The sequence below is a fragment of the Oreochromis aureus genome, linkage group 8 (genome assembly GCF_013358895.1).
Source record: "Oreochromis aureus strain Israel breed Guangdong linkage group 8, ZZ_aureus, whole genome shotgun sequence".
Classification (NCBI taxonomy): domain Eukaryota; kingdom Metazoa; phylum Chordata; class Actinopteri; order Cichliformes; family Cichlidae; genus Oreochromis; species Oreochromis aureus.
Genome location: NC_052949.1, coordinates 912,330 through 923,664, shown reverse-complemented (window position 1 = coordinate 923,664; position 11,335 = coordinate 912,330). Strand labels below are relative to the sequence as shown.

The window sequence follows — 11,335 nt, the reverse complement described above, 5'->3', positions numbered from 1 at the left end:
GAAGTGAGTTGTCTTTGTAGAATGTGTGCCAGGTCTATTGAGTTAAGGAAAAAAGCCAGATCAAAATATGTTCACAATTGTCTACTGACAGATGTAAAATGACATAAGGGAATGCCACATATTTCTCTTCTTGTGGTTTCCAAAAAGAATTTTAAAAGAGGCAATACACATGACATTTTTCTACTTAATTTACGTGTGTGTGCCATCCAGAGGGAAATACCTCATAATCAGAATCGCGTTTATTGGCAAAGTATATGCACAAACACATACAAGGAATTAGGTTCCGATTGAGGGCGTCTCAAGCAAAAAAAATGTAAAACACAATCCATCTATGTGTATGGACATGCATAAATACACATGCACATATGCACACAGGTGTATAAACTAACAATATAATACACAATCTAATTCTTTTATACAGAGATTACAGAAGTTAATACCAAAGACTGCAGTTGCAGTCTAGCAGTGTGACAGTTCAACCACTTAGGAGGGAGATGGCGGGGAAAGAAAATGTTCCTGTGTCAGGTGGTCCTGGTTTGAAGGCTTCTGTACCGTCTGCCAGAGGGCAGCAGGTCAAAAAGTCTGTGTCCAGGGTGTGAGGGGTCTGTGATGATTTTCCTTCCCGTTTCCTGGTTCTTGAGAGGTGCAGGTCCTGGATGGAGGGCAGGGGTGCCAATGATCTTTCTGCTGCCAGTACAGTCCACTGCAGCCTGCTCCTGTCCTGCTTAGTGGCTGCTTCATACCGGACTGTGATGGAGGAGCACAGGAGAAACTCAATGACTGCAGTGTAGAACTGGTGTAGATATGGTGAGGGAGGCAGTGTTGAGGATATCTCCACAGTCTTAAGCGTGTTCAGTTCCAGCTTGTGCTGACTACACCAGAGTACAAGCTTCTCAACTTCCTGCCGGTGTACAGACTCAACACCATCTTTAATGAGGCCAATGATTTGGTGTAAAACTGCATATCAGGTTATTTTTCAATGCATGTTGAAGGGGCAAAATATTCCTGAGATGCTGTTAATAATATTACAATTGAAGGCTATTATACAGTGGTATTACTTTAAACTGAGTAAAATGGTATTTTGATAAAAGTTAAGGTCTCCGTTTGTTTCAGAAAAAGCATTCTGTCATTTATTTGCTTTTATTATTTATTCATATGCCCTCCGCGGACCATCTCTGCACTGCGTGGGTGATTGGTGGCTCCGTGCACAAGTGCTGCACACAGGGACAAGGTGCACTAGGTTACGATCAGATCTTCCCTGGGCAGGGAGAGGTGATGAACTGTATGCCACTTTTTCATTGGCATACATTAAGTACAATGTTTTATTGCCTACGGTGGGGCAGGTCACATACTGGGTGAAGGTGGGCAGTGTGGAGTCCAGCGAGACATGATTAAAGTCCCCTGATATTAGAAGAAGAGCTCTCGGAGATTGCGTCTGCAGTCTGCGGACCACAGAGAGTCACAGGCTGCCTCCACGGATGCTAACGGCTAATAGCTCAATGTCTCTGTTGCAGAGTTGTTCTTTCACAGCAATGTGCCCAGGGATACCACAACTGTCTTTAACAAACACTGCCCAGTCCCCTCCTTTCCTCTCACCGCTGTCTCTGGTCTTGTCCGGCCGCAGCAGCTGGAAGCCGGGCAGCCTACTCACAGAGGGGAGTACCGGGCAGTGTCGGGGTACTGCCACTGTGACCGGTTAGCGTCATTAGCTCCTCAATCATATCAGGGAGCGATCTCACGTTTACAGTGATTACAGGAAGGAGAGATGGTGTGTAAGGTGTCCTTCTCGGGAGACATCACCCCGTCTCTTCCCTCACTGGGGACGTAGGGTCTGTCTGCCGGTAGCGCAGCTGCAGGGCGCAGCGCTAACAGCTGATCCCTAACGTAAACAAAGGAGCCATGCGCCGGTGTCTAAATGGGTGAAAAAAGAGAAGACAAAAGAAGAGAAAGTCAACATAACTAGCACGGAGCGGTAATGCATGACGGCAGAATCTGATTGCTAAGACATAAGTTAAAGGTTAAGAGAAGTAAAGAGGAAAATAAGAAAGAAGCTCAGAAATTAGCAGAGCTAGCGCTGCTCATTACCTGTTAGCTGCCATAACAGGTATCACAGTTAAGGTTTCAGAAAAAGTATTCTGTCGTTTGTTTGCTTGATCATGCCTTAAACACATCAAAATGCATAGTGGGATTATAATACAAGTCAATACTGTGACAAGCACTGGTACTGAATAGGCAATCACTTAGCAGCAAGGTGAATCGGTGATGCATTAGTGTGGTCTGCACTTCCTCTTCTTTGATTGGGTGAAATGAGTTGAAAGTAATTGGATGAGGGAACCATGGGGAGTGCCCTGCATAATTTCAATAAACGCCGTTTTAAACGCCGTTACAGCTGGCACAGAACGCCGTAAAAACGCCGTTTTATGCATCTTTGAACGGCGTTTTCTGCCGAGTGGCGTAAAAACGGCGTTTCCGTGTCTTTGAACGCCGCTTTTACGTCACTCGGATGGTGCGTTCAGGCGCCATGTGAGAGTCGGAAAAAGCGGCGTTTGTCGAAACAGAACGCCGCTTTTTCGGCGTTTTGAATAATTAAACGGCGTTTTCGCGTTTCTTAATCAAACGGGTTAGAAAAGTGGCGAATTTTGGCACTAATGGCTTGCCATAGTTTTCTGCCGAGTGGCGGAAAAACGGCGTTCGTCTGTCTTTGAACGCCGCTTTTTACGTCACTCGGATGGTGCGCTCAGGGCGCCATGTGAGAGTCGGAAAAAGCGGCGTTTGTCGAAACAGAACGCCGTTTTTTTCGGCGTTTTGAAAAATTAAACGGCGTTTTTTACGCCATTTCTTAATCAAACGCGTTAGAAAAGTGGCGAATTTTGGCACTAATGGCTTGCCATAGTCCCAATTCAAAGTGTACTCCAAATGTGCCGTCGATTTCCCCAAATATCAAGCGTGGTCCGGTGCACGCTTCGTGGTCCCATATATCCCACAATCCATAGTGCAGCGGTGGGTGTGGATGATTTTGCCGCAAAATACGGCAGAAGAGAGCGGCCGAAGAGTGAACTGTCAAAAGTAAGTACTGAATATGATGTCACTTATTTATGTGCGAATGTTTAAGAACATTAAAACATTACTGTTGGCCACATGTCGGCAAAGTTATGTGACATTAGTGATGTTTGTACTTTCAGTGGTAACTTGGTTTTAAACCCTTTACTTATAAATATATATATAGTCGACCTTAATCTTACAGAGTGTGATGATTTTATGGATAATTAAAGTCAGTCATATATCCACAAACACAACAAGCTGAAAGTCAGTGATGCTGCTCGGTTTGCAGTCCTGAATATCACGGCACAAGCAGGATTCACTGCACTGTTAATGTTAGCTATGTTATATTGCTGCCTCTGTTCGGTGGTGTCGAGCCAAACGGACTTTAACGCGTGTGTTTGAACGAGCTGACGGTTCACTCGTTAAGCTGAAAGAAAGATGCTTTAATCACAGGAGTCACACATGTGTCCACTGGACCATCTGGGAACTCTTCTTGTTTAGCACTCGTAATAACACAAACACTAAATCCTCCTTCTCTTGTGCTGTTTTGTAGCAGTGTGTACACCTGAGACTGTCACCTGTCTGTCTGTCCTGCACTCTCTCTGTTTCTTTCTCTCTGATTGTGGAATAAAAGTATGAACATGTATTTATAAGTTACACTTGTGTTTGAATCCTGCAGCTTATCACACATTTGATTTCCATGTGTGACGACTGCAAGTGTCCAGAGTGAGGACAGACTGAGGGACCCACTGCTGCACATCATCTGTGAGGCTTTGCACCCCTGATGATCCACCAGGACAAACTCAGCAGTGTGTGAGGAAGAGGAGGAGGAAGAGCCAGCAGCAGCTGACAGATGGAGAGAATAGACAGACTGTTCCCTGTTTGTGAAGGACTGCTAGGAAAGTTTAACATAACTAATTGTCTGTCCTGAATCAGTCTTATTAGGTAATGTTCAAATAATGTTATCATCCCAGTGTTTTCAGTGTGGGAGAAAGTACTCAGGGCCTTCAAGTTACACACTATGAAAGGCAGCAACAAGTTTAATATTCAGAAACCTAAAGTATGTATCAGCAGCAGAATGGAGCTAAAAATAAATGTTTGTTTCAGTTCTATGAAGCTTTGAGTATTTTGGATTAGTAGCACTGCTGTGTTTGTTGCATCATATTGCTGTGATTGTTTATATGCTTTATATATTCTGAGCTAAGTTGATCTATAGTGTTACATCATATTCTATAAGGATGTTATGTGTTTGTAGACTTTCTGCCCAGTTTGACCCATTTAGCAGAAGTCAGCCTGTTTAAGGCTCTGATATCTATTCTGTATGACTTAAAGCAGTTATGACATGGTCTGATTTTCTCACCCAATAAAGGAATATTTAATATATCAGTCTGATCTTCATTCTATCAGAAACAGTTATCACAGCTCGTACATTTTCTTTTTACACATATATGTAAGCATTGAGCCAAATTTAGTAATGCCAACATATTGAAAGAACAATGTTTGTCTCTTATATATAATACATCTGTATATACACTGTCAGAGATACTTGTCTTTGAGTGAAGATTTAAGGTGATAGGAAATATAATTAACTGCTACTTGCATCTTTACTGAAGCTCAGTATTTGACAGACTTCAAACTCACTGCTGTAATAACTTATGATGATTATATAATAACTATAATATTGGCCATATCATATTTACACTGACTTTAGTCTCATGAACAACATTGGCTAATTGATATTTACTAGCTAATCTTAAATGACTGTTCATTACAGAAATGAAGCCCAACAATCATGTTTTACAGTCCTGTGGTCTCAGCCTCAGATTATTAAATCACACAAAGCTCTTGTAGAAACAAATGAACAAAATATGTTCTCCTTCATTTCTGTCAAACAAAGCTGTATGAAACGTTTGCAGCTGTTAGTATCATGGTTGCTAGGCAACCTGGGCAGCGCGACGGAGGCTACACCGTCCCATTTCACAAGCCTCGCACTTCCGGCTTTAGCGGTCTTTAAGTACGCGGCCCTTGAGGATCGTTGAGGCTGCGTACTTTAAGGCTGCAGACCCTGAATTGGGATACAGCCTGAATGTGCTTTATCATCAGCTTCTCAGCCTGTGACTCACGATACGTGGATCCATCCTACTCGTGTTGTCTGTATCAGGTTTCAAACTGTGGCGTCGTTTGGACCCACAGTCCTGCACACAGGACCTGAAATGTCACCAGTCCAACCCAAACCCTGAAACCCTGCTGAGCCCTGTGAACGAGCAGGCAACATCAGGTCCAAAAAGACAAAACCAGCCCAGCCCAGTGGAGCCGAATCCACGCGGGGGGGGGGATACACGAGTGAAAACGTAAAACAAGCAGCATCTGTCTTCATTTCAGTGACACAGAACACTAAGTTAAGCTGAGAGCAGAGTTTATGAACTTAGCAGCTGGATAAAGTTTTTATTTTCATTGATTTTCCATCGTGGAGGACAAAAGGCTTCAAACTTGTCCTTAAACTTCATGTGTGTTCTCACTACTAAAGTAACAAATCCATCAAAATAAGGCTTTTATCAAAACATTGACTAAAATTGTTTAAATAAAGTTTATACAAAGTGCGTTTGAATGGCAAAGATGAGCCAGGGCTGAGTCTGAGTGAGTCTCACAGGCCTGTTTGTCTGTTTTTTAACTACAGCAAACAAAAAATTTGCCTGGGGGGGGGTTGCATGTTTTAGATGTGTCCTTGTGGCCTCCTCAACATGTCTTGAAGTTCTCCAGAGGCCTGGTAATGAACTAACCATTTGATTCAGGTGTGTTGACCCAGGGTGAGATCTAAAACCTGCAGGACACCGGCCCTCGAGGCCTGGAGTTGAACACTGCTGGTTTAAAGAGTCGTGCTGTAAGATTTTTCTTTCTCTGTCACAGCAGCTTTTTCTTCATCATGTAGAAAAACAGTTAAATATTTAACTAATTTACAGTGACAGGAAGTTTTACTCTTTCAAAGTTATTGGAAAAAATAGTTTTTACCCAACTGAATACGTTTTTAGATGCTAATGGCATCATGGAACTTTTTCAGTCTGGTTTTAAACATCTACACTCCACTGAAACAGCACTTTTATGTGTTTTTAATGATATCTTTTTAGCTACTGATTGTGGAAGTCCTGTGATCCTTGTGCTTTTAGATCTTACTGCAGCGTTTGACACTGTTGACCACAATCTTCTTATCTCTTGTTTGGAACACCTGGTTGGCATCAAAGGTGCAGCACTGGATTGGCTTCGCTCATATTTGAGTGGCAGAACATTTAGTGTTAAAGTTGAAAATTTTCAGTCCACCTCAGACCCCCTTTCTTGTGGGGTGCCCCAGGGCTCAATCCTTGGCCCTCTTCTTTTTTCATTATACCTGCTCCCTTTGGGGTCTATTTTTAGAAAACACAAAATATCCTTTCACTGCTACGCAGACGACTGCCAAAATTATTTGCCCTTAGCACCAAATGGCCCAGGCTCCATCCAAATCCTTTTGAACTGCCTTGAAGATGTCAAAGCTTGGATGGCTCTGAACTTTTTGAGTTTCAATGAGAGTAAAACGGAGGTGACTGTATTTAGACCCAATAATATTTCATGCAACCCGCTCGTAAATTGTGGTTGGCTAGGGTCTTATATCAAGCAGCATGTGACAAACTTGGGAGTCATTATCGACTCAGATTTTAAATTGAACAAACATATCAGTTTGGTGTTGCAAAAAAGCTTTTTCCAGCTGAGGCAAATATCAAAGCTGAAGCCGGTTTTGTCAAGACGTGACATGGAGAAGGTAATACATGCCTTTATTTCAACTCAGCTTGACTACTGTAATGCACTTTATGTTGGAGTCAGCCAAGGGTCTCTTGCATGTCTTCAGCTCGTTCAAAATGCTGCCGCATGCCTCTTGGCTGGTACCCACAGGCATGAACATGTAACACCTATCCTGTCTTCTCTTCATTGGCTTCCTGTTCATGACAGAATTAATTTCAAAGTCCTAACACTGGTTTATAAATGCCTTAATGGTCTTGCTCCCCCATACCTTTCCGAGTTACTTCAGCCTTATATTCCTTCACCGACCCTCAGATCAGCTGACCAGCTGCTGTTGGTTGTCCTAAAATCAAGGCTCAAACGCAGAGGAGAACGAGCGTTTTCAATTATGGCTCCAAAACTTTGGAATACGCTGCCTTTAAATATTACACAGGCATCTTCGTTTCCTGTTATTAAAACGCTTTTGAAAACACACCTTTTTTCAATAGCGTTCAGACTGGCATGAGTTAATATGTTTTTTTATGTGTTTTATTATGTTTTATGTGAGTGTCAGTGGTTTTATCTTGTGTTTTACCCTTTGTTTCTGTACAGCACTTTGGGCAAACCTTTTATTTTTAAATGTGCTATATAAATAAATTGGATTTGGATTTTGGATTTTAAGGTCAAAGCGGGCTGTCTGTGGCCTGCCACATAAAAATGACCCCTGATTTAAACTCAGCACAGTCCAAAGGTCTTCGGAAGGAACAAGGAGACATGACATCAGTGTGTCCATCCAGAAAAATAACTACTTCCATAATTTCACCAGCTATAACTTCTGATTCTTTAAATCGTTTTATTATTATTCTATTAGTTTTTAAAAAATACTTTCATGTCGATTTTGAGTAAAATGCATTTCCTGTTGTCATTGAAGCTTTTACTTTGAAAGAGACAAACCGGTTAGGGCTTTTATTTTGGTATTGAATTTGAAGCTTCAGAAGGTAAAACCAGACTTCTTTTTTTTTTTTACCACTAAATTAGCTCCGGCAGTTTTCTTTTAAATGACTCGACTTTTCATTGAAGTTGAAGTTTAACGAAAAATCTTGAATTTTAAACCTCGCGGATGCTTTTTGGTCGGCCCGCACACCGGAAGGACAAGAGGTTAAAGGTCACATAAACACGGAACATCAACAAAGCAACAAGGCGGAAGCAGGCGGACCCCGTCTGTCTCCCCGGCTTAGTCCTCCGGTCCCGCCGACATGTTCTCCGTGTTTCACCCCGCTGGAGGTGTGTTGCTGGCCGCTCTGGGTCTGCTCGTGCCCCGCCTGTCCTTCGCCTCCCTGTCGGTCCCGGACATCCCACACATCGCCGGGTATTTTGGCACCAAGACCCGGTACGAGGAGGTGAACCCGCACTTGCTGCGGGACCCGCTGTCCGCGGACCCTTCGGTCCTGAGACCGCCGCCGGCCGAGCACTGCTCCCCGGTCCACCTCACCGCCGTCATCCGGCACGGCAGCCGCTACCCGACCCTCAAGAACATCCGCAGGATCCGGAAACTGAGCGAGCTGGTCCGCACCGAAGCTTCCAGGGCCTCCGGCGGCTCCGAGGGCTGGCTGCAGGACATCCGGAACAGCTGGGAGGCGTGGTACACCGAGGACATGGACGGTGAGCCCGCGACCATCAGTACAGAACATTTATAGATGAATATATGAACATGAATAAGTACTCGAATACTTAAATGCCTGAATAAATACTTGAAACGTCATCCTGATCGTGTAATGTTAATAATGTAATGCGTGCGGGGACCATGTGACCTCAGAGCGTAGGACCGACCATGACCATGACCATGATGATGATGATGATGATGCTCCTCAGGTCAGCTGGTGACAAAGGGCTGGGATGACCTGCGTCAGCTGGCGAGCCGCCTGGCGTCTGTGTTTCCATCTCTGCTGTCCGAGGAGAATGTGAGGAAGAAGAGGGTGCGCTTCCTGACCAGCTCAAAGCATCGCTGCGTGAGCAGCGTGGAGGCGTTTCAGGAGGGGCTGCAGCGCCGCTGGGGACGCCACGGTGAGTCTCGCCAGCTCAGAGGCCTTCTCGATAACGTGAGTCCTCGAGCCTGACCTCTGACCTTTGTGTTTGGGCAGACGCCGAGCCGGAGTACAGCCACAAGGTGGACGACGAGTTGATGCGTTTCTTTGACCGTTGCCGTGGTTATGTGGAGGGCGTGGAGAACAACCGCACGGCGCTGCTGGAGGTGGAGAAGTTCAAACATGGCGAGGAGATGGAGGGAGTGAGGAGGAGGATGGCCGACAGGCTGGGCCTTCCTCACCACCGACTCACACCGGGTCTCTAATAACACACACACACACACACACACACACACACACACACACACTACACTACACTACACACTATTTCTGTGTGATGAAGATTGTCCCTCTGTGCCTCCTGTAGATCTGGTGGAGGCGGCGTTCTTCTTGTGCTCGTACGAGCTCGCCATCAAAAACGTGCACTCGCCGTGGTGCTTCCTGTTTGACGAGAGCGACTCAAAGGTAACGTTCCGCATTATTCCGGGTCTGATCCGGGATCAGTAACACAGCTGAGAGGACCTGATCTACATGCGTTGATTAGTGACGCTGCAGATGGCTCTCAGGTCAGGTTGTCGATGGTAAAGCGATCGAAGCCACTGATTATGGCGACATGTCTGTGGAAGTGTTTACGGCGCTCTGATTTTGTTCCTCTCCCCACTCGCCGTCTGCAGGTGTTGGAGTACAAGTCAGACCTGAAGCAGTACTGGAAGCGCTCGCACGGCCACGAGATCAACAGCCTGTCCAGCTGCCCGCTCTTCCATCACGTCTTCAGGACACTCGACAGAGCCGGTCGTCCTCGCAGGTGGGTGGGGCCCCTGCGACCATTGTTTATTTACAAAGACATGGTGGGCGTGGTTTTCAGCTCTGAAGATGGTTCTCAACTAGCGAAGCTCATTTAGGTGATGCGTCGTAAAAACCACCCACAGCCGCTTCAACATGGCTCCCGAGCGGCTGTGCTAGTTTCTGAGCTCTGATCGCCGTCATCAATCGTTTGGTTTGATCGATCGCTGATTGAACCGACCGTGTTTCCATCAGGTCCACTGAGGCGTCCCCAGAGCCCGCCTCCATCCTGGTGGGTCATGCTGAGACGCTCCTCCCCCTCCTCTCTCTGCTGGGACTCTTCAAGGACCAGACTCCACCCACTGCCACCAACTACGACTCACAGCATGGTAAGAAGCGCCGCCTCTAACATAGCATCCAATCAGAGAGCAGAACAAGTTTTTCTTGTTTTTATTGACACAACACACAAACGTCGTCATTGTCATCCTCGGTCCTCCAAATGATTCAAACACAAAGTGCAGGAACTGCACTCGTATTTCTGGCGTGTTCCTCTGAGCACTCAGCAGCATTTCTCGGCACTCGGTAAATATCGTGCAGTGACGAGGAAACGGGAATGTGTTTCCAGACAAATGTTAGCACGATGATGAAAATCTGAGCAAATGAGAATCCTGACATGATTCTCCAGAAACATGAATGTATTCAAGTCCCAAGCGTTCGCTCGTAAATTCCTTAAATTTAAAACAAGATGATGATGTTCAGACTACAGAAAATTCTGGAGAAATCTTCTAACCGACTTGTTTCAGTTGTGGCGTGACATCATTGTCACAGCCACGATCTGCTGTTTCATGAGTCTTGCTCTAACAGGAAGTCTCCCTATGGCGTCTCGCAGGTCGCCGTTTCCGGACCAGTCGCATCGTGCCATACGCCGCCAACCTGCTGTTCGTGCTGTACGACTGCCAGCGAGGCCCGCGGCTGCAGCTGCTCGTCAATGAGTCGCCAGTTCGATTCCCCGGGCTGGAGGCGGAGGACGCGCCGCTGTACCGTGACGTCCGGGCAACGTACCGCCATCTGCTGGACGGCTGCGACTTCCACAGGGAGTGCGAGGGGAGGGCGGCGGGCCGAGCGCCTAACACGGAGCTCTGAGAGGGACAGAGCACAGTAAGCCTAACACACCTGCTAACCTGTGGGCATGGAGCCCCACCCCCTGACAACAAGCGTCCAATCACGCACTGGAATTTTTCCAGGTTCAGATGTTTGAAGCGGGAGAAAGATGTCATGTGACTCAAGATGTCTTGACCTGAGCTGTGATTGGCCAGATTCTTCCTTTCGTTCGCTCAAAGTCAGACTCTGGGAGTCTGACACAGACTGTAGATAAAAGATGGACATGGTTCCGTCAGCCTGCAGTCCTTCCAATGACCAGCAGGGGGCGGGTCCTCTGTTTGTACAGAAGTGTAAACGAGCCTGAGGTTTTCAGGGTTGACTGAATCTCGTTGCCATGACAACGTCCATCTTTTATACCCAGTCTGTGGTTGTTGCTGTCGGTTATTGATCACGGATCAGGACGAGCATTCAGTTTATGACGTCTGAGCAACTAAAACAAAACAGGAAGTGAAGACTTACCACCCGTCCTCTTCATGTCTGTGTTTCTGGGTAACAGTTCAGTGAAATGTGCTTTGATG

General features: G+C 45.8%; 1 protein-coding gene across 1 annotated transcript in view; it reads left to right on the top strand.

Annotated features, from left to right (window-relative positions):
• Window positions 1-7,747: 7,747 nt before the first annotated feature.
• The window catches only part of minpp1b (multiple inositol-polyphosphate phosphatase 1b), a 3,929-nt gene continuing 341 nt past the window's right edge, over window positions 7,748-11,335 (top strand). Inside the window, exons 1-7 of the mRNA XM_031745001.2 lie at window positions 7,748-8,451; window positions 8,662-8,853; window positions 8,931-9,131; window positions 9,241-9,338; window positions 9,548-9,678; window positions 9,912-10,045; window positions 10,546-11,335. The exon at window positions 10,546-11,335 is cut by the window's right edge and continues 341 nt beyond it. Coding sequence (XP_031600861.2) covers window positions 8,046-8,451; window positions 8,662-8,853; window positions 8,931-9,131; window positions 9,241-9,338; window positions 9,548-9,678; window positions 9,912-10,045; window positions 10,546-10,799 — 1,416 coding nt within the window. The 5' untranslated portion in view covers window positions 7,748-8,045 and the 3' untranslated portion in view covers window positions 10,800-11,335. The remainder of the gene's footprint in view (window positions 8,452-8,661; window positions 8,854-8,930; window positions 9,132-9,240; window positions 9,339-9,547; window positions 9,679-9,911; window positions 10,046-10,545) is intronic.